Raw genomic sequence first — 23604 nt, 5'->3', positions numbered from 1 at the left:
AAGGGTGTTGTCAGGAAAGAAAACTTCCACAATTGTCTTCATACATAGTTGTTTCCTCTGGGATTCAGTTGCACTTCAGTAAGAGCCTTGTGGAGGTGGGAGCATAAAACCTTGGTGACCCATTTTGTTTTTAGCTATAAATATATGCTTGTTTAAATGCTGAAACACAATGAAACCTCTTGAAGGTCCCAAAAGATCTTGTTTGTTTTTTGGACTTGTTTATCAGCTGGCCATGTTGCTAGTCATGGTCTACCTGAAGGGAAAGATGAGGAGCTGATCAGCAGTTCAGTGCATGTTTGCTTTTCTGAACTTTCTTGGCTGGGTGACTAGGTGAGGAATTGGACCCCCTAGCCGTGGTTATGTTGCCTGGAGGACTGTCACCACACCTTCCTGGGTATTTGCTCTTCTCTAACACAGGCACAGCCACTTTGGTGAAGTTGTTCAGGCTGGTTTGATAGAATGAGCCATTAATACCACAGACAGTCCCCAATCTGGCAGTCAAGCCAGTTTTCCTTCTTGTTGGTGCTGCCCCTTGTGTCAGCACCATGCTGCTTGAGCTCAGATGCTCCTTTCCCCTGCTGCCCACATTAGAGGAATTGGGAGCATGAGACACTCGTGGCTCTAGGGACAGTGTGTGCTGGGACTGTGCACTCCTTAGCTCTGCCCACAGGCTTCATGATATCCCTTTGGCAGCACCACCTTGGGTTTGAAAATATCTGGGCTATAGACCCCCTAGTTCTGCACCATCTAAAGTCTGGAAGAACTCCCTCAGTAGTTTGGCAGTCATTTCTCCTGGATGCCTTGGACATTTTCAGGTACTTTCCATCCTGCAGCTGATCTCTCACAACTGGGCTGCACCTTCCTTTCTTTTCTCTTGGGAGGTTCAGTGCTGTGTTTCCCAGCACAGTTCACAGCAGGCTTTTGGTCTTCTTGGTGACTGGCGGGTTGCTCTGTGGTGGCACTGCCCACCCAAGGTAGTCACCTGCACTGAGGAACCTGGCAGTCTCTGCAAGTCCCCTTGGGGCAGGGGTGTGTTTGTGACCCATGATTGCCACCTGGTGGTCACCAATGAGACACTGTCCCCTCTGAAGGCCGCTTTGTCACCCCTGACTGTGTGTGCTCACCTGCAGCTTTTGTTGAGCTTAGACTGGTAGGTAGGAAGGATCGGGAGAGAACTAACGGCTCCATGTCCAGCTGGTGATGCCATAAGTATATTGTGCTGCTGCTGCACTCCTTCCTTGCATGGTTGCACAAGAAATGATTTTACTGTGGCAGTGAAATGCCATTTAACTGTACCCAGTCTAGGTAGCAGATAAAGCAAAATAGCTCCACAATGTTGCCATTTTTCGAATAAATACAGTACAGTTATTTTCTGGAGACCTTTCTTTTTAGTTTTGGGGTATTGCCTCAAACCTCTCCATGCCTTTGGAGGTGGTTAAGGTAGACTCTTTTCTTCTTGCTCGCATGGTATGATGATGGATGAGACTATTAAAAAAAAAAAATTGGAAGTAAAAATGTAGAATCGCTGATTCCCTCTGTGTATCATTTAGACATAGTGATACATGGGGCTTGTGTGGCTATTCTAGCTCAGGGCCTTAGATATTGGTCTGTCAAGGTGACAAGATTTGCCATGGGATTTGCAATAAAATGAAACCTTGCAGTCTGTTCTTTCACTTATTGCTCTTTCCAAAGCCATCCAAGTGGTTTGAATTCCTTTCATCTCTGGACATTTTTTTATATCTATCTATCTATCCTTCTTTATATATCTGTGTGTGTGTATGTATATATATGTGTGTATATACATGTGTGCAAATATATGTACATATACACAAACACACACACACACACACATGTATATATATACATACACACACATTTATTTAGCTCAAACTGTATTTGGTTTGAAGGGAAATGATGAGATAACCTCGAGTAGCTCATTGTGAGGCATGAGGAAAGGTTTGATCTCTGGCCAATATAGCTGTATTGGAAAGAGACCTGCTTGCAAACGTGACTGACTGTCAGTAAAGCTGTGTTCCCTTGGCATTGCTAATCGTGTTGGTCTGGAGCATGTGATGACTCCATTTCCACAGGGAGCACGATGCTGCTCCCATGCTCTGACAGCAGGTAGCCCGGCAGTTGGCGGGAGGCAGTTTGGCAGTGCAGTTAAACTGAGCTCTTGGAGCTCTGAGTTCCTCTGTGACGCAGCTCAACATCTGAGATGCTCAGCCCCGCAACCATCTTCTACCGCAGCCTTTGGACACTTCCAAGCTGGTGGCTCTGGTGTCCCCACTCAGCCTCATGCTGCTGGCTGCTCAAATCCTGGGCAGGTCCAGGTTCAGTGTGGTGGGAGCAGCTGGGCAGCCTCCCTTGCTCTCCCCTCTCCTGCTGCTGCACGACCTCCCCTCAGGAGCGGTGGCTTATGGATGTGTAGGATGTTCCACTGCTCCTGAAAGACACCCTCCAGGTAGAATCATAGTGAGCAAGTGTCTTCTAGAGAGAAATTGAAAAAGGTTGTTAAATCCCCATGGAAGCTATTCGCTCCCATTTGGGAGCCTGCCCGGCTTTCCAAAGGAAATGAGCCTTACGTAATTGTGCTTTGTCTTTTTGGACAGTTCTTATCACTTAACCTTTGAACACGTTGGCCAGTTTCAGCTGAGTCTGGGGAGCTGAGAGGGCTCAAGTGTGTGCTTGTGGAAATGGGTGGCTGTGTAGCGGGGAGAGATCCACTGGGCATCACCATGAAGGGGAAGGTGGAGCATGAGTGTGGCTCTGCTCCAGGCACACGCTCACGGGAACCCAAGCCCTTTGGAGAAATACTCTTTGAGCGTGCTTATGCTTTGCATGCTTCCCAAAATCCCAACTGCAGCATGTTCCCTTCCATTGCTTTCCATGACTGGATACTACTGCTGTGTCTGACGTCAGTACAGGGGTATTAAGGGATCTCTCCGAGGTGCTCTAAGACTCTTCTATCAGCGTCATAGAAAAGAAATGTTTATGTCTAACCATTATAATTTTTTTTTTTTTTTTTTTAACCTTTTAACATAAAAAAAAAAGCAAGTCTGGGGTGTCCCAGACATGCCAACTCCCTGGGAGCGAATGTCTGGCTGCCGCTGGGCCATGTGCTTGTTGTTGTTTGTGAGCCTCCTGAACTATTCTTGCTGCCCTTGGTGGCCGCAGAAGCCCATGAGCGATTTACGGCCTGGCTCTTACTCCAGGGCCGTCTATGATCCTATATGCGTTACCTTTGATCACATGCTGTCCTGTCAGATTTTGCTCTGATGCAAGTCATCATGTCTGCGTGACTGTAACAGGGCCCCAATTAAAGTCCGTTGCAGACTTTTTATTTCAAGGTACTTGGGAAATGTTCCCTGGAACATTGTAAATCAAATGTTAATTACTATTAAAATGTTAGTCCTATATCAAACCTCTGGGTAAACCCCTTATGGTTCATAATCTAATTTCGGTAAACGGATCAAGAAAACATGGGTTTCCAAACTGAGCTGGAAAGCATTCTGGCACTGAAAGGTGCTGCCCATGCCTTGCAATGCAGGCTTCCAGCCACCCTCTTGGTGTGCCTCCCTTCCCTGCTCTGCCCTCCCGAGAGAAGGGGCACCTGCAAGTTCAACCCTTGCTATGCCTTTTTTTGGTAGGGCAACAGGTTCTCTCTCTCCCTCTTTTTTATTTTTTCTCTTCCCCCCCCCCCCCCCCCCCCCCGCATGCCCCCATTTCATCCTTCTGGCCATGGAAGTTTTGAGTTGAGATACCTTTTCCTTTGCCTTGCAGAGTTTAGTGTGAGGTGTAAGGTTCAAACCCAGGGCCCCAAGCTCAAGAGTGGTCCTTGTGAGAGAGCTACTGGAGGGCCTGAAGACCCATAGACTCATCCTCCCTGAGTCTTCCAGCTCTGCACTAACTGTTGGGAATGAAATGGTGATTTCTCTGGTTTATTGTTACTGCTGAGAGAGAGGGAGATAAAGCTGATGTCTCGTTTATTTACATTAAAATAAGGATCAGGCTGGGACCAAGCTGCGGCAACAGAGAATTAAGTCTAGATGCCAAATGTACACGTATTTCTGCCATACAGTTTGTACATAAAATTGAAACAATGGAGGGAAATATCTTTTATCCTTGTTTTCATTTTTATTTTAAAGCCAGGCAATGTGAACTCTACAATTTACCGCGCCACAAAGTGCACAATCCTTTTCAGCATATTACACAATGTGACAGGTTTATTACACAGCCCTTCCCGTTGTGAAGAGAGATAGCCTTACTCCCATAAAGAAGATGGGCTTGCTTGCACCGCGTAGATGGGGTTTGTTCTGTGGCTTTATGGCACATTTGAAGCATTGAGAGCATCTTGCTTGTCCAAATGACAAGTACCCTATTTTGGCCCTGATTTGGGAAAGTAATTAGTGCCCGTTCTCACTCATTAGAATTAAAGCAGAAGGATCAATATAATGATTGCGCATTTTATGCAGTGGAAAAACACTTATTAGAGTGGCTGTATTTGCATTGTGTTATTACCTTTCTCGTGTCATATTTTGATGGATTTGCCTAAATTTCAGCTGTAATTTCTTTGCTCCAGTAATGTTATCTCTATTGCATGTAAAGTGCCATTCATCCTAATGGCAGTGTGTATGGCAGTAATTTATATATATATATGAAAATATATATAAAAAATTACCTCTGTGTGCTGCAGAGCAGTCTGGGGATGAGAAAGGGAGCAAGGAGAGCTACCCTTGGGCACAGGTTCTCATCTTACATTTGTAACCAGGTAGGGAGGGAACAAGTGTCCCACTCCTTTGGAGTTTCCATTTGTGCACTGTGTCCAGAACTAAGCACTTCTCTGACACCAAAGCTCTCGGACAAATGCTTGCAGGGGTTTGCACTGGAGCAGATGGAAACTTTAGGCATAATAGAGCAGCAGCCTCATCCACACGTGTGCAAAATACTTCATCAAAGATTATTAGCATGTGGGACAGTGTTTCCCCTATCTATGACTTGCTTCTAGATAGCTGGCTCCCCTCCAGTTGGATGATGGTCCAGAAGCTCCCTCTTAGGAGAGGAGGGACAGACTACTGGGAGCATTCAGGTCCTGGAAAGAGTCTAGAAAATGGTTGGAAAGACAATCCATATGTATGTTTGTGCATGCCATTCCTGTAAGAAAGGCCATTAGGGTTCTCCACACCTCTACCTGCGTAGGGCACTGGTTTGCCTGGGTGGAGAGGCATGCTCTCTGGGGTGGAGCGCTCTCTGGGAGCTGTCTTCTGCAGGGCTGTCTAGGATCTGGTGGGAACCTGTTCTCCATGCAAAGCTCAGGTAGCGGAGATGGGTCGTGTTTTTTTTAATGGTGAGGAAAGGAAGGGGAATTTCAACTTTCTTTTTTGGTAGCACGGGGTCACTGTATGAAAGAGTTTGGGAACCAGCCATTTGTAAAGCTAGAGCAGCCTGTGTGGAGAGTTGCACTTTTCTTATCCCTATTGGACATCCCTATGGTTGCTATTTTGTTTCTAAAATTGAACACTCTTCTGCCTCTACAAAAACCTAATAATAATAAAACATCACCTTAAAATGAGATACACGAAATCACGCAGGGTACTGTCTGGCCGCTGTTTTACATCTCCAGCAGACAGAAGTCATGGTATGTTCTGAATTCCTGCCAAGTCCTTTGCCAAAACTCAGAGAGGAGAAGTGAACGGGTGAAAGAATATGTTTGAGGACTCAGTCACAAACTCAGCAGCCTCTCTGGAGGGGACAACAACAACATGAGAGTTCTAATTATACACTTAAAACATCATCTCTTTCTTTCTTTCTGCAGGCAGATGGCCAAAACTCTTGGGCAGGCAGGGGAGATTGAGCCGGAAACAGAAGGGATCCTGACAGAATATGGTGTGGATTTCTCTGACTTTTCCCCCGAAGTCCTGGAATGTCTTCCCCAGAGCCTGCCCTGGGTTATCTCAGCGGGAGAGCTGGCCAACAGAAGAGATTTAAGGTAACGGAGAAAAGCCTGATCTCTCACTTCTTGAATTGGTGCAGGGGTTTTTTGTTTTGTTTTTTGCTTTCACTTTGAAAAGGCACTGACTTACTATGTGTTACCTGTGCTAGCTTGGAAAGAGACTGCTTTTCAAAGTACCTGCAAACCCAAAAAATCAGTTATTTGGAGAAGTATTTTTTGAGGCATAGGGGCTTTCTTTCAAAAGGACTGTTGAAAACTGAAAATTTGGTGTTTGGCTCCTAATCTGAAAGCTTTATGTTTTTGTCTGGAATGTATTAGGTATTTTAGTGATAGTTTTGTAGAGATTTTCTGAATGCCTGGCAGATCAAATGATCCTGGACATTGTTCCTTTGAAACTGAAGCACAGGTAGAGCCTGGCCTGTGTTTCTGTCCAGTCTTGACGTTCTTCACCGTTCAGAAGAACTGATATCATGTGGAGCTTATGACAGCTCTCGATCAGGTTAGCATTTGGCAAACATAGTCATTCCCTGCGATCTGGCAACTTTGTGCTGTCCACCTACCTCGTGTTACCCATACCTGCAGCTCAGTGATCCTCCCACCACTTTTCAGGAACTCCACAATCTGTTGGGTGATAGACACTCTGACGTTGCCAGTCTCCCCGAAAGTAACGGACTTGCCATGCTTCAAAATGTTGGATTAGAGCCACCTTTTCACTAGACGAGATTTAAGGACAAAAGAGGAGTAGTTTAACTAAAACCTAGCTTAGCAATAAAGGAAGGAAGTTGCAAAAAGCAAAACAATAAATAGGTTATTAAGATGATAACGGTGTGTTCCACTCCCACCCTTGCTTATTTTAGAGCATCCAGTCTCAGTTGGCAGCTCTCATTGTGTTGTGGGGGATGGATTCAACAGTTCAGTGTGATGATGCTTTCTTGCGTGTTGCTGAGGGAAAACAGCTTGATTCCTCAAGATAGATTTCCACTGTTTGCAGTGCTACAAGCACTTGCGTGTATGTGGCAAGCCCCTTTCCCTCTTAGTTTAACTGTGTTGTTGACATGGATGCTAACAAATTGAGTGGGTAAGTGGATAAACTGCAGCCATTTGTGTCTGCATCTGGACTCCAGCTGGTTACCTTTGGCCCTAATTCTGCACTGCAGCCTGCAACCTCCTTACTGCTTTGCTTAATTGGACCTCAGTTGCCATACAATAGTTCAGGGGAGAGCTGCAGTTCTGACTGAGTAGTGGTAACGCTCAGATACCAGATCCAGACTGTAGGCTTGCAGTAGCTTTGAAGAAGAAGAAAGAAAAAAGCAGAAATCATTATGAAGTTCCAGTTCAGAAGTGACTGGAAAGTGCTTATTTTTGTTTTTGACTACATTTCAGTAGCATTCCCTGTTTCTTCTGACCAAGTCCTTTCAAGCAAATAAAGAGCTTGACTTGTCTCCAGTTAGAAAATCATTTTTGGAAACAAATCCCAAATGCATTTTTTCTTTTTATTGCTGAATTATTGCACTGGGACTTATCAAGGTGATAACAGTTTTGTAGTTAAGTCATTTAAATCCCTTTCTGCCCCTTCCTGACCACAGTGCATGCTACAAAGTAGATTTCCTTTTGATCCTCTCAAATATAAACATTTAACAGTCAAGGTTTTCAAGACAATTATTTGAGCTTAATTTCCTAATCCTTTTAATGTCAAGTGCCACACTGATGACTAACTAGTCTGTGGTCTAAACACATATGAAGATAACATGAGACTTCTCTGGCTATGAAAAGCAAATTACAAGCAAATCTTCTTCATTTCCTCATGGTGAGAGGTTTGTCTACCTAGAAAAAGATGAGTTTTACTAGTAAAAGTAGCATGAGTCATTGCTGAGTGGAGTCCTGCACTCGGAGACCTGGCTGCCTTCTCATCTCACCCGTCAGACCTTAAGACTGTTCCTGATGACTGTGCAGTCACAAGGTGACTTGACTTCACCTTTGTATTAAATGCTAGCTTTCATGTTGGCAGTCAGTACGTTGTGGTCTGTCAGTGTGGTACAAATAGCTGACGTGCACTGGCACAGGGTGGCATCCAGAGGGAGATGCCTGAACTTGGATATTTGATCTGGGGGAACAGAGGAGTTGTGCCTCGTTTTCCAGGGGAGCTCACACAGCATTCGGTAGCACCTGCCTCTGCAAGTGCCCATCCTTACTGCGCTTTGTACATGTTGATCTGTCAGGCTCTTCAGATTGCTGTAGTGTGCAGTAAATGCTTGTGAGAATAAAGTAAGTGACAGTGAAATAAAGGCTTTGTATTTCCTGTTAACACTTCAAAATAGCTCATCCTGATACAGTTTGCATGTTGCTTATCTGACTAGAGTAAACATAAATTAGAGTTTGGCTTAAAATACTCTTGTCTACAGTAGAACCTTTCAGGTCTGTAACACAGCACTATGAGCTCTCTTGGGTCATGAACTAGCAGTAAGCCTTTGGGATTTGAAACTGAGACCTGAGCAAAGTGTTAGGTTTTCTGGTGTTTCCTCCTTCTGAGATGACCTTCCTTTGTTTGTTTTCACCATGTGGAGTGGCCCTTTCCTCCTCAAAAGGTAACTTTTGTGTTCTGCTGAACAACTTCCTCAGCACGATCAGTTGTGCTTGTAAGTCAGTGTCGAGAGCGCTGCGTTGATCCCTCTCTAATGGAGGGATTTATGGATGTGGTTTTAGATAAAAATGAGGCAATGCGTTTCACCGGTCTGCTGAGGCTGGGGAAGATGAGGGAATGCTATTTTGTTCATGCCATCTTGTAAATATGTTCCTTGATCTTCCTGCAAGTCTTTCAGTTTTACAGGAAGTGTGTTCTTGCCATGCAGAGTCTGTTTGGATAGCAACTGTGATCTCACCTACATAGCCTGGGCAGAATTGCTTCCAAGAGATCTTTTTTTCTTCATTTCTTCAGTAATGGTTCACAAAGAACGTTTACATAATATTTTAATATTACTTAAGGCAGAAAAGATCCAAACCTCGTGGATGGCTTTGAAATCTTTTAGCTGATTTAACTCTCTGCTCTGCCACTGGTGCATAGTTTTACTTTAGACATCTGCTTTACCTGTGTGGTTTTATCTTTTTGTAAAATTAGACGAGTATTTCATGGGCCTTTCAAGCTTAATTGTTTGTAAAGAGCACTGAAGACCTCAAAAGAAAAGCACTAGACAAATATTAGGTGTCGACATTGCAAACTGGAGTTGTATTTTACAGAGTGTGAAGTTGCATAAAGTATTAGAATAACATGACTGAAGAAACTTCCCTTCCTTCACTTTAAATGTGATGATACAGATAGGACCAGAGTCCTCATTTTATTATTCAAGTTGACTGAAATTGGTGTTTCTTCGTTATAATGAAAAGATAGTTTGAGGAGAGAAGTGTTTGGTTTGCTGTTTTTGGAGAAGCATTACAGCACTAGTGTCAGAGAAACAAATTTTTGATGGGTACGTAGTTTCAGCCATTTTCCGGCCTTTTCCAGTGTTTCAACATGTAATTTTCATTTTCTTATTTGCTTTGCTTTGCACTTGGTGTTTCAGTGGTGTGGGACAAAACATCGCTAGCAAACAGAAGAGGGTCAGGGCAAAGGAGGAAATGCAAATTTCAGAGGTGGGTGCAGTGGAGAGGGGGATTGGAGGAGGAAGCCAGGAATCTAAGAAACCCAAAAGCTATTTCTAAGACTTGTTCCAAATGTTTCTAATTTCATTCATATCTTTTTGTTTCCTTTACTGCTTAACTGGGACAAGAAACTAAAGCCAGGAAAGTCCAATCATAGTGGGAAACAAAAACCTAAATATTGGAGAGAGAAAAAAGGCCGTTCTTTGCAAAGCAGTTCTGCCTTTTGCATGTCTCCTATTGTTGGTGTTACTGTGGAAAATGTATAACATCACTCTTTTGGATAGCGCTGCAGCCTGTTCAAGTAGAGATGGTTTATATAGTCTAACATGGAAGAACTTGAGAATATCTATTTCTTTACCATTTGCCTAATAATAAGTGAGCCTGTTGACCTCCGCTGGACTATTACAAATGTGAAACTTGGCACTCAAAATTGCTTGCTCTAAATTTTCCAGTTGCTTTCTCTTTTTCCATTTGATGTCATCCTGCCAACTAGTGATTTTATTATTATAAACAGGACATTGTATTCACTTTTAAGAAGAAATATGAAGCTGAAGGTAAAATTACAAACTGCAGTTTCTCAGCTGGCAAAAAACAAAACAATGAGCTAAAAATACTGAGCAGAGAAAGGGTGCTGTGGCAAGAAACTGAAATATCTGCAGGATGGATGTTGTCTGAAGAGCAGAAGCTGACTTTAACCAAGCAACTCTGAACTCATGAGAATCACAGAATGGTTGAGGATGGAAGGGGCCTCTGCACATCTTCTCATCCAACCCCTCTGCTCAAAGCAGGGTCAACTAGGGCAGGTTCAGTTGAGTTTTTAATATCTCTAAGCATGGAGACTCCACTACTGCTCCAGATGACATTCCAGTGTTCGATCACCCTTACACTAAGAAAGCTTTTTTCTTACGTTTAAGTGGAATTTCCTGTATTTCAGTTTGTGCCCATTGCCTCTTGTCCTGTCACTGGATACCACTGTGGCGTCTCTCTATATATTTGCTTTACACCCTCCCGTCAGTGTGTCTGAATACACATGATAAGATCCCTCCTGAGCCTTCTCCAGGCTGAACAATCCCAGCCTTCTTAGCCTCTCCCTGTTTGTCTGTTCCAGTTCCTTAATCATCTTCATGGACTTCTTCACTGGGCTCACTCTAGTATGTCCATGTCTCCCTTGTACTGGAGAGCCCTGAACTGGACCCAGCACTCCAGATGTGTCTCACCAGTGCTGAGTAGAGGGAAGGGATCACCTCCCTTCACCTGCTGGTGATGCTCTTTCTAATGCAGCTCAGGATGCTGTTGGCTGCCTTTGCGTGAGAACACATTGCTGCCTCACATTCACTTTTTTGTCCACCAGGGCCTTTTCTACAAAGCTGCTTTTTAGCCAGTCAGCCCCCAGCCTGTGCTGGTGCATGGCGTTATTTCTCCCCAGGTGTAGGACTTCGCATTTCTCTTTCAACTTCATGAGATTCCTGTAGGCCCCTTTCTCCAGCCTGTTGAGGCCCCTCTGAATGGCAGCACAGCCATTTGGTATATTGACCATTCCTCCCATGAGGAGCATGAGTATCACTCCTGATTGCTAAAAGGCCTGGAGAGCATCAAACTGAGGGGTCAGGGAGGATCCAGAGCATTGTCAGGGAACAGTTAATGCTCCCTTGCTTCCCCTGCAGGGCAGAGTTAATGAACTTCAGTGCGGCAGGTGAAAAGCTCAAAGAGCGCAGTGGAGCTTTCAGCTGAAGTTTGTATCTTGATGTTCCACTTGTGGCCTAAATTGGCGCCATGCCCTTTGAAGGGCTCTCGCCCACCTAAAGATATCAAAGCTATTGAAGGCTGAACTGTAACTTTGGTTGCCCATTGAGAAATGCAGCATTTTGCCTTTGGTTGGTAAGGTAGGAAGAGTGGAGGTACTCTGGTAGGTGTTTATGTCCCGCTGAGGAGGGGAAGCTCTGTTCTTAGCACTGTTTGTAATCGGAAAGCGCAGCAACAGGACAGTTCCTGCACTATGGTTCTGCCCACGATTTAAGTCCTCCTTGATGGATGGTGCAGCTAGTAACAGGGATTAGCAGTGCTTATAGCAAAGATTTAACAACATGCTCTTTGCTCTTGATGCCCAAGGAGATTATTGGTTCATAAAATTAGAGGTGGTGATAAAAATGGCAGCCTTGGGCTGCGCAAGAGGTCGGAGGGAAAGCAGTCAGCCTCTGAAACAGATGTCTTTTCTAGACAGGTGGAAGATTTTAGTTTGAAATGAGTGCAAGTCAGATAAAATATCATTAAACAGCTTGTTTCCTGGAGATTTTCCACTACAAAAAGCTAGTGTTAAGTAGAGCAAGACTTACTGAGCTATAATAGGATATGTAAAAATGCTCTGGTTTCTGATGGAAACTGAGAAATAGCTTGTTTAGTGAATGTATAAGCAACATTGCTACAGACCTGAATGTCATCTTGGCATAGAGTAGACACACAAACAGGGCCAGATTATGATCTCTGCCCTCTCACTGGGCACTGAGCTGTTCTGTCACTAATTTAATGGTCTCCATAGGGAGAGATAATGTGCACAAAGGATTACTCAGTGGTGTCTCGGGATGTCAGATCTAGTCCCTTTATAACCGGGTTGATTCCAGAAGACGGTGGTGACCCTACCTGCTCTGGTTCTGCTGTCCAGGCTCTCTGGGAACAGTGCCCTTTTTGGATCAGTGAGAAGATCCAGCATTAGTTCAATACTGAGCCATTAGCTGAGTAAGTAAAACTCGGAACAAAACAGTGCTCCTGTCAGGGTGATGTGATTCAGCTCCTTGCTTCTGATGTTCAGTTGGCTTCTTCAATACCTCCTCTCTGTTTTCATAACATTTTCTACTACACTACACTGAAGAAAACAGCAATTGTGGTGGCACTGTTTTGTGCAAAATGATGCATGGTGTTTGCTGTCAGATGCTGCTGGTACCTGTGGCTGATGTGCATAGACACACTGGCAACTTCACTGATGTTTTTCCTTACTGGAATGCACATGTGGTCATTGGAAGCACAGCTTTAAGCTGAGTCGGTGGTGTGTAGTTGGATACCATTATTGTGTTCTGATATTGAAGGTCATCAAAACTAAGCTTGCTTAGTTAAGAATTTGTTATGCTGAAGAAACCAGTAATAACTTTGCAGCTAAGCTGTTATACAATCTTGTTCTTCCTGGCTGCCTGTTTTATGGAGAGGATAATAGAAGGAGGTGAGGACAAAATGTTAGATCTACTGGAGAACATGTTCATTTCTTATTCGATTCCACTATATTACAAGGTGGGCTTTAACTGGGTATGATGGGCAGGAGGTGTCCTGTCCTCTCATATTTACATATGTAAAGTGGTCCAGTTCAGAGGTACCAAGTTCTGCTACTTCCCTTGATATTGGAGTGGTTTGCTGGTGCCATTGTCTCTCTACAGGTTGGATATCATGTGGCTAGGTACAGGATGAGGGACACAAGTGTCGGTGTCAACCCTGGTATCTGTCTCTGATGCTGTAGATGAAGAACTCCACAACCACTTCAGAATGTGAGGCACTATACCCCCATTCTGACATTTCAGGGATGATCACTGTAGGACAGGCTCGTCATTACAAGGAACATCATTTTCCTTATGGCCCCATTCTGACCTTGAGTTCTGGGAGCCCTCTTTACACCTATTACCGAATCCAGTGTTTGTACTAGCATCTTATCCCAGTCCACCCTTTATATCTTTGCGGTGCTCTTTCTCTCCACTTCTTATCTGGTCGTTTTGAGTTGTATTTTGTCATATGTGTAGAAAACGATGCCCGTGGGACAGAGCACCGCAGTGTGTCCCAGTGTCGTGGTTCGTCATGTTACAGGAGAGGACACTGTTGTCATCAAAACCAAGCAAAGAGACAAAATCCTCTTTCTCAGAGTCTTTGCTGTAAGATTTGTTCAGAGGTCTAAAGCAGGCCTGACCTGTCCATCTGCCCTGAAGATCCTAATCTTGATTGGGTGATTGGGTCTTTGGTTCCTAGGTTATTGTTGTTTGTTCACTACTAACAAGAAAAAAAAGTCACAATATAGATGGCGCACATGAAGGTATTCTGTCTGAGACAGAGTTGTACTTCAGATATCATAGCATGCATGAGAAGTGGGACAGTCCAGAAAAGACTAACAAAAATATTCTGGGAGTTGAGGGATTGATTTACAGGGAAGGATTAACTGTTCAATGTGTATTTGCCAACATTGAAACTAGAAGTTTGTGAAAGATGTAGTAGTTAATAGTTAAAATATGTGGACCAAAGTGAAGAAATGGGAATCATTTAGGGTGGTGGAAGGATAGAAAGGGGTGTTATGAGGACAAATAAGGTAAGACAAAAGAAACCTTTCCTGTTGATCCTAAAATAGACTGTAGCTTTAGACCACTGAAGAGCGTATTGGAAACTCCATCCCTAAAGATGCTTAATATTATACTGGAGAAAGCCCTTGCAGGCGTATTGTCAAGAGTAGTCCAGCTCTGACCTATGGGGGTTGGATGACCTAATGTCTCTTCCATTTCTAGCTCTGTGCATCTATGATTAAGGCAGTTTATATAATGCAAGTGCATTTTCAATTACACTCCACCTTCTTGCGTGGGATATCGGTGGTGCAGAGACCTCATTATATTTGTGGCACAATTACAGCATGACTTGTAGGAAATATTGCTGGTACTCGGTCTCCCAGAGGCTCTCTGATCTCTTTTATATATATGTTGGCTTTTCAAATAGTTTAGTTTTGTTACGAGGCTGCAGTGGTCTTTTTTTTTCTACTTCCTTACTTTGAGACCATAAATATATAGCAGGAATAATTGATTCTGGTTCAGCAGTCCAGCAAGCACTCCTTGGAAATGTAAATGTTACGTGTTGTAGATGTGTAATAATATATCAGGAGTCACTGTCAGCCGCTCTCTTGGACCAAAGTCTGCTTTCTGAACCAGAACAGGACATTAGCTAAAACATAAACACAGGGATATTAAAAAGAACAGTATTAACTTGAGATATAAAGTTGAGCTTTTATGTGTTGTATGCTGTGCTAGGTTTTTCTTGGCCTTATACAAATAGTGTTTGGAGGGGGCAGTTTTTGCTTCCAGTTATTTTATAATTTCAGTTCATTTTGACATTTATGCACCAGGCAAAAGGAGAAAATTTTGTGATATGTCACGTGTTTTTGTTGCTGTATTACAGGGCATTTGGAATGCCATCAGAGATTTGTCAGGGTACTTCTATTGCATGCTTCTCTTTTTAATATACCCCTTTTAAGAATCTGTCCTGGAAGAAGCCACCCTAGGGTTTTAACTAAAATCTGCCAACATCAAGTGTGACAAAGGTGGCAGACATTGCATGTAATAGATGTCTTTAGGAGTGGGAGGTTGAAGTCTCTAAAATGTTCAGGCACTGATTGTTCTCTGAAGTTTCTTTCAGAGAAAGAGTACTTCATACCCACTGAGTGATGAACGTCAGTGGAATTGGTGCCATGCTTATTGGCACTTTATAACAAACTTGTGCAGGCACCATGCTTGAGCTGGGTTTACTTGCGATTGAATAATGAGATTGATTTTTGTGGTTGCCATAACAATTGGACTGTTGCGTGAAAAGATGTTTGTAGCTTTCACTGGAGTGAGTTGACAGCTCTAGGTTGCCTATTTTCAAATTAAAACAACTGTTTCCAGCACTGAGAAATGATGTCTGCTTAACTTCTCCAAGATGGAGCTCAGCAGGGTCTTAGAAATGACCTGAAGAGCTTAAAGATTCTAAAAGTGCCTTTGCTGCTTAATTTTAAAATGCCAGCTCTGAGCTGAAGTTAATAAGGGTAAACCAGGATGCTGAGCTTTCACTCCCACTAGGCTATTGTATGTACTCACAAAGTGAAGAGAACAGGACAATCTAGACAGTCCCTCGAAGAATGTAAATGCATTGCAAGCGTCTAGACATGCAGTCACTCTTACTGTAAATGTAATCTTAAAGAAGGCTTGCAATGCCTAAGCTTTAATAAACAAAATGATGGTCATTGCTTTCTCACCTCCAACTGCTAGTCTGCAGCTGCAGCAGTCTGGTCTTCAGGAATACACAATGCTTCTGCAATAGGGTCAGCTTTGATGCTTCAAGAGCCACTGAATGACTAGAGGGACTGTGGGCTGTAAGCACCAAGTGTGGGGCTGGACAGGGTGGTCGTGTGTGGGTAGCCCCTGAGCTGTGTTTGCCTCTCCAGTTGTACAGTGTATGAATGTTGGGAATTCATAGCCAGCAGGTTTTGGACATCTTTTCCATGCTGGCGGATGCCATGGCTTCCGGGGAATTCTGTTCTGTTTTATAGTTGGTTTGGATGAGCTGATTTTCACGAGTAGCCAGTAAGCGTTGCAGGAGGCTGCCTCAGTCTAAAAGTTGCCCTTGGGAGGAAGCCAGGGCACAGAGATAACTAAGGGCCGTGTTCAGGCACCTTAATTCCACCTAAGCTCCTTTGCCTGGGTCTCCTGTTGGGAGGGTTTTGGTGGCTCACTACTCAGCCCCCTCCTTGGGTGCTCTGCATGGCTCTCAGAGGCACCCAGTTCTCTTGAGGGCCCAGAGACTTGGCAGTCTCAATGCTGCCTATGACTCTCACCCAGAGGAGTCTGAGTCCAGGCAGGTGGTAAATCTGGGGCTTCAATCCAAGCGACTTGTATCAGCAGCTGCCAGGGACAAGAAGGATGGTGATCTCCAGCACGCAGTAAGAGTGTGGGTGCGTTTAGCCTGCCTGGTTGACTCGAGGGTTTTCTGATGCTCTGATGGGTACATGCAGTTCTCTGAGTTGCTATTTTTTATGGTGGTGACAATTCGGGCTCAGTACCTCCACTGGCAGCTTGATTCACCTGCATGCTGCTGGCTGGGAAAGCCGTCCGGTGGCCGCGTGGTGCTGCTTCGTTCGCTGTGTGCCAACTGTCACTTTCTTCCACCAGCAGCATCAAGTTGCTTTACAGAAAATCCCATTGGAAACATCCAAAGTTTGCCCAATACCGGCCATGCCAGGAACCTCGCCTCTGATACAGCCTGAGCCATGGCTTACAAATGCAATGCTTCATCTTGATCCAAGTAGTCTTCCACTTGAATGAAGATAGAGCCCTGACCAGGTGGACTTGTAATCTCCTTGGGTCATAGATGTTTGTTTTATGGCTAAACTCTAACAGAGCTGTTGAATTCTGAACAGTTTAGCTGGCAAAAAGCTGATACAATTGGTATGTTGTACCAAAGCTTGCAATGCCAACTCTACAGTATTTTCTCTTCTGATTCTTGCAAACACCATTGCATGGATGTACTTATTTGCACAGAGAAAAGCAACTACTGTTGCAGTCCTGCGATCTGTGAGCGTTTTAATTACCACAATGGTAATTCTAGTGTACGGGCAGACTGCTCTTACCTCCAGTGCTGCACTAGCCATTTGTTTTAGGTCCTGTTAAAGGTAGAAGGACTAACTGCTCTGCAGATATGTTTGTCCACTTTAATTAAGCTTCCTTAAGCTGTGCAAAAAAAGCTGCACTTAATTAGCTTTCCTTAAATTAGAATTGATATACCAACCTATATATATGCATGTTGTTACTACTGTCTAATAAACTGAGCTCTCTGTTCTGTGAGTTTTTTCCCCCCGAGTGGTTGATTTGAAAGATGGCAGCAGAGTCAGCGTGTGAGCTTTGTCCTTAGCAACGTGCCCAGACTGGCAGGGGTACGTTGGTGGTCGTCACTGCGTCAGGGCTGGAGCTGGCTGTGTCAGTGCTCCCAGACACTGTCTGGGGATGGCAGGATCTGTGCAGTGTGCGTGGCATGTGCTTTCCTGTCCTTTTCTTGCAGGCCCACCATGCTTGATGTGAGCCGTTCCCCTAGCTCACAGAGGTTGCCTAGCTCTGGTGCCCCAAACCCTCTGGCTGTAGGAGAAGGGAGCAAAGATTTTATTCTTCCAGCAACAGGAGCTCCATGACAGGGCAAGTCTCCCTCTGCAAACTTGCATTAAACAAGTTTTGGATGAAGAAGCTCTTCTGGTCAGTGCGAGGAGGCTGGGGGTTTCTTAAGGCGCGTGCTTATCTCTAGTCCTTTTCAATACGAAGACCAGAAAATCTCTTACACTCCGTGTGTGTCTTTATCTCCTAAGCCAGTTTCCTTTAACTAACCAACTTGTGTGTATGTTGGAACGAGTGAACTTGGAATGTCTCATTACTTTTACAAAGTATGTTTTGACGATTTTAAATGAATAAAACAGATTTTTATTAGGTGTAATGACAATGAGAGATGGCTCCTTTGGGGCTTTTAGAGAGAGGAGAGAGAGAGATGATCAAGCTTCGTAACCCACAGGGTCACCTTGGCAGCCCTCCAGAAGTTAGAGACAGCTGCCAATTTGTATTTATCTGTAGTCAATGCAAATGTGCATGAATGCAGCCACGATATTTGCTTGTGCTTAAGCAATGTCTTCGTTAGCAGGTGCATAAAAAGGACTGTTGCCTTGAGGTTTAGTCATGCAACCTACTGCAGGTTGGCTTGGTTATACTCAGAAATGTGGTCTGATATCTCTGCGATCCTTTGCGCCACAGCCTCAGGGATGTTGTTCAGAGAGGCAAAGTGGTCAGGGGAGGAATTTGAATGTCCACAAGAGGATTCACCACATAGTGGGGAGCAATGTTATTTCTTCACCCACATGGTTTTTGTCAGCTATCTCCAGGGTGCTCTCTGTGGATTTGTATAGGAGTGGTTGGAGTGAGTGCCAAGGGAGGGGGACAGTTTGCAGAGCAGTGGGCAGGCTGCACTGCCCACACCCAGCCTTTCCGCTCTTTGCTTTTCGTTGCGGTGATTTGCTCTGGGATGAGAAGCGGATCTTGGAGGCAGTCTGGAGATAACTGGTGATACTGGTAGGGCTGGAGGAAAAGGAAAAGGAGATAGCTGAGAATATGCCTTCCGCTGAGACCGTGCCCTGGAGGAGTGCCAGTGCTGGGTGCATGCTCAGCTTTCTTACACGCCAGCCCTGGTTCCTATAGCTGTCTGAAACTTCTCCAGGAATAAAAACTGAAAACCAGAAATATAATTTCTCACACTTAATGCCATTACTGGTGAACAGAATTTGCTCAGAAAACTCTCATTAGGTGTGTTCCTTTGCACCAGAATTATCTCACTGCTATGAATTTTGAGCTGTGCTTGAGAATTAGTGTCTCTTGCTCCCTTGACTGCCTGGCCACCAGCTCTGCAACATGTCTGCAGCATCCTTCTGCCAGGGAGCATCATTGCCTGGGTTACTTGCTCAGTGACTTTCTTAACTCACCTTGCAGTCTGTGCCCAGAATAAACTGCCTGTGACAAGCTACAAGCTCAAGTCCCTTGAGAAGTTTTAAAGGAGAAGCCAATTTGAGCCTCATGGTAAAATGCATCCCAGCTGTGCTGCATATAGAAGCTTGTGAGAAATGCGAAATCGTATCTATATTTGTCTGGACATCTTTGCATCTGTGAAGTTACATATCTCAGCCTGAGAGCTGTCTGTGCCTGCAGCTTGCATGCCGAGAGGCTGCTCCAAACTGGGCCAGCATGTCCTCAGCTGCAGCGAGCTGTGCGCAAGCCGCTCCACGGGACCGGCAGGGTGTCTGCACCACCATCCCAGCAGGTTTGGGTTCTCTAAACTGGGGCCCACCACTGACCTCTAGGTAGATTTGACTTGCCAAATCCATCTCAGCAAAGCAGCCCATTAGTTGCTACAATTGTATAAATGTGTTCAGAATTTGGCACCCGTGTATTTATGCTCACTTCTTTCCAGGGCAGACTACAAATATGCACTTTGTTGAAACCAATCTGCTAATTTTTAAACCGCCTGCCTGGAGCTACGATTCACAATGGGTGGCAGGCGCTTGTGGTTGCAGGCCCCGCACAGCTGGGATAAGCTATCTATTCCATTGACATAGGAACCCACATTTTCTTTGAAGAAGCTCTTAAACTTTTTTTCATGGATACTTGACAGTGTAAAGCAAGCCATCAGTTTCTGTTCAGTGCTGTTCTAGTAAATCTTCCTTTAAGTTACTTAATTTAAAAGATGTGTCTGTGGGGTAGTTAGTGCCAGGTTGCTGTTGCCTTTATACCCTATGAATTGAACCTGGTGCATCAAAACATGCATGCTGGCAGACGTGCATGCCGGCATACCCCACTCGTACTATATCTATGTATCTATGCACACATGCTCATAAATAGGGCTTTTTTGCAAGCCTTTAAGTTGGTTCATTCCCAGTGCTCAATAGCTAGACAGCAACAGATCAAAGTGCTGGTAGAGTTGAAAAGATTTTATATCTTTCAGTATCACAATCTGATTTGTTTGGATGCAAGTGAAGGATCAGAAGCTAACGTGCATGCTGGGGATTAAGGCAGCTTTGCTCTCCTGTCTGAAAGCTCGCATATTCTAAAAGATTTTCAAAGTCTCAGAAGGGAGTGAAGTGCTTTACTGATTTTTATGCCTTTGAAAACCTCTATTTAGTGTGCCTGGTGGAATTACCTAAATGTATGCTGCCAGCTGTCTGCCACCAACCGATACCACCCAGAGCATTTAAGTACTGAAGCGATAGGCCTGCAAAGATTGAGACCTCGCTCTCACTGTGCAAACACCCATGCAAAATGACTAAGACGTGCTAATTCCATGTGACACTTGCTCCTTTAAAAGTTCACTGTGATTTCTTCCCTCCCACCTTTCCTACCCCCGGAGTACATTGGCGGTTATGCTGTAAGAAAAAAAAAAATATTTCTCATTATGTATCTCCAGAAGCCAGTTGTGGGTCTTTTTGTGGCAAAAAGAAAAGAGGAAAGGAAGCAGCGCAACGTCTGTTCCTTGCCACTGTCAGTTTATACCTCTGTGCTTGGGGATTTTTAACTGGGTAGGGGCTGAACTATTCTCCAGGTTGAGGTAAAATCAAAATAAACCAGCAACTAGCCCCATGTTTGTTGGCTCCAACCCCACAATCCACAACTGCTTGGGTGAGCCCTGCTGCGGCCCAGGTGGCCGGGCATGAAGTTGCTGTAGGGCAGCCCAGAGTGAAGGAAGGCCCTAAAGCAGGAGCTTAGGGAGTTTCATTTGTTGGGTGCTTCAGACTTTGGGTCTCACTGGTGCTGAGCTGTGCTCTTTTAAACGTGATTCCTGAAGTCAGATGCTATGTTTTGACTCATCTCCGTGGCCTTAGTAGCTGTGGCGCATCTTCATTTGCTCCTGGTGTCCCTGCTGCCCTGCTATGGACTGTGTACAGTCGCATATGTATATAAGTGCTCCAGGGCAGGGACTGTGTATTCAAAGTACTGCCTATTATACTACCTTATGAAAAGTGTTCAGCTTTTCCTAAGCATCAAGAGCATGATTCACTAAATCCAGTTGATTTGGAGCTCTTTCTTTGTATAACTTTTTTAATGTTTCCTATTGAACCTGGTTTTCCCTTTGGTGTGTAATGTGCAACACAGATGTTGTAAAACTTTGGACACTTGGAGCGTCTTTACTGAGACCAAAACTCTCTCATTCTGCTTACTTTGTAAATCCTTTGCTCCATGCTAGCTGTGCCCATGGAGTTACAGCTGCTATGATATCTGCTCTTACGCACAGGGGTGTGGGTTGTTTGTTTTCAATCTAGTTTTGCAATTAGGAACAATCTTTTTTTACTCTAGCTGTAAGGCATCAAGACTTTTTCCTGCTTGTTTCTTTAGAGTGAACTTGATAGGGTAAATTGTTTAGCTTTTGTGGAGGAAAGTCAATAATGAGATGAAAGCTGTAAAAGGTAAACAGTTCTACCAAACAAAAAAAAAAAACAACCAAGGACACTTCACTTGTCCAAAACCTTTTTTTAGATTAGATTTAGACTTTCAGATTAGATTGGAAAATGTTTCAACAGCCTGAGTCTTCTGAAAACATCATTGTTGTTGTCTGGATGTTTCTGATGATCTTTCTGTTTTGATGTCGTCTTCATGACTGGAAGATAAATTTTATTTCTTTTGGTTTTTTTTCTTTCTTGGATAGGAAAGAATGTATTTTCACCATCGACCCATCAACTGCCAAAGATCTTGATGATGCTTTGTCTTGTAAACAACTCCCTGACGGTAAGAGATATATTTTACAAAACATTTCTCGGTGTTTATATTCAGCAGTTGACACATTCGTGTATATAATTTGTCATGAAATATTCTTTACCAAATACAAGTAGAGTAATAAACTAGTTTTTCTCCTGTTGTTTTAATTGCCTGTTTTGAGAAACCTTAGAGCAGATATCTTCAAGCTGCAGTCTGAAGATGTCTTGGTGTCAGGAAATACAGAACCAAATTGTTTTGCATAATCAGAGCTGTAATTTGATTTGAGGAGATCTCAGCTGTCTCCTGTCATTATGGGAGTTACAGTTGAATAGGTAATATTCCACTCTTGCACGCTTAAGTCTAGTGAAACTTTGACCCTGAATACGCAATCCCTGGATAAAGGAACACAATTTTTTGAAGGTCACTGGCTGAATTGCTTCTTGGTGTTTGTTTATGGGACACTGGGAGTTGTCAGATGAGCAATGTGTGCCTTATAAATTGTGTTGCTCTTCTCACTGTCTTTTAAGTTTTCTGTTCTGCCTTATTTGCACTTTTATTATGCCGTAAGCCAACAGAACAGAAAGTAAAGCTCTAGAAGCCAAATCTTGATGATTCTGACTTAAGGAACTTCTCTCTTGTAAGCTTGCTTTGCCATCCAAGTTCTGCTCATTTAGTTTGATGAGATCCAGTAACAGACTTGGTTTAGAATTATTGGATGACTTGATTAGCACATCCCCTACTAATACAAAAGATAGTGACTTTTTTGTGTGCTTAGCTTTCCCTGTTCTTATTAATCATCACAATATGATGGTATCAAAGGCATGATTCCCTGGGTTTTTTGATTGATTTTAATTCTGTGCAACATTGCTAATGAATTGTCATGTCATTTAGACACAGGTACAGTATAGTATTATAGGGCTGTAAAATTGATACAACATCAGAGATGAAAGAAAATTTGAGGCCAATAAAATTATTTCTAATTATATGGTGTAGTAGCAGTTTTGAGGCAAGGTTAAGGAAAAATTGCAGTTTTATTCCATAGAAAATTTAAACAGTCTTCTTGACAGTTCCTAACCTTAATTCTGTTCTCCCTCTTTCCACTTTTTCTGAATTATCTGTAGATTTATAGCAGTGTTGTGCACCCACAGTCACTGTCAGAACTAAAGCATTGAAACTCTGGCTGCCGAGCCTCTACTGATTGCATATGTTTGGGTTTTAGAAGCTACACTAAATGGGTTTGTGGTACATACATCTGCCTTTTTCTCTGATCCATAAGCCATTTGGAGAATGCATTCAAGGAGGGTATCCGTTTGAACAGGAATTCTTTCTTTCTGGAGACAGCCTACAAAGCCAATGCAGGGATATTGCTCATACTTGGAACTTGTTAGTCTGTCAACTAGGGATGTGACTGCACTCTAAAGTCTGCCTTATCGCTCGGACCCCAGCCACAGAAAATGCTCTATTAGGCCTCTTGCTGAGATCTAAAAGGAAAGAAAGGTAATTTCACAAAAAGGATTCTCTTTACTTGTAATATTCAGCCAAGAGGATTCTAGACATTACTGGGCTGTTACTTGACTTGTAGCATGACAATTAAAAATCCTCTTGGGATGCAGAGATAGCTGGCTGCAGCAGTCCCACATGCATATGCCCCGATTGAACCTCTTTGGAACAAATCCCTCCCATGCAACCAAACTGAGAAAAAACAAATGGAAAAAGTTTTCTAAAAAATCCCTTTTGAGTGGACTTCATTCATGCTGCTGCTGTGCTCTGCCAGTCTTGCCTGCTTTGTTAGTTTTTGCTCTTCTCTGTCCAGGCATGAGGCAGAGGGAGCAGCCTGTGCATGGAGGAGAAAGAAAACACTCAGGTGGTCTTGACCCATTTATTTCTGACTCATCCTTTTCTTAGGGAACTGTATCAGGCCTGTGCTGGCTTCCTGTAACCTCCAGATGAGGATTTTCCCTGCCCTTCCCTGAG

At 43.7% G+C, this 23604-nt stretch overlaps 1 protein-coding gene across 7 annotated transcripts in view; it reads left to right on the top strand.

The window, feature by feature from the left end:
* The window catches only part of DIS3L2 (DIS3 like 3'-5' exoribonuclease 2), a 203533-nt gene that overhangs the window by 80752 nt on the left and 99177 nt on the right, over positions 1 to 23604 (top strand). For all 7 annotated transcript variants that reach the window (XM_064516730.1, XM_064516733.1, XM_064516734.1 and 4 more), the window contains 2 exons: positions 5816 to 5989; positions 21581 to 21660. In XM_064516730.1, coding sequence (XP_064372800.1) covers positions 5816 to 5989; positions 21581 to 21660 — 254 coding nt within the window. The remainder of the gene's footprint in view (positions 1 to 5815; positions 5990 to 21580; positions 21661 to 23604) is intronic.

This window comes from Dromaius novaehollandiae, chromosome 9 (genome assembly GCF_036370855.1).
Source record: "Dromaius novaehollandiae isolate bDroNov1 chromosome 9, bDroNov1.hap1, whole genome shotgun sequence".
Lineage (NCBI taxonomy): Eukaryota > Metazoa > Chordata > Aves > Casuariiformes > Dromaiidae > Dromaius > Dromaius novaehollandiae.
This window is presented reverse-complemented; position numbering and strand designations above follow the sequence as displayed.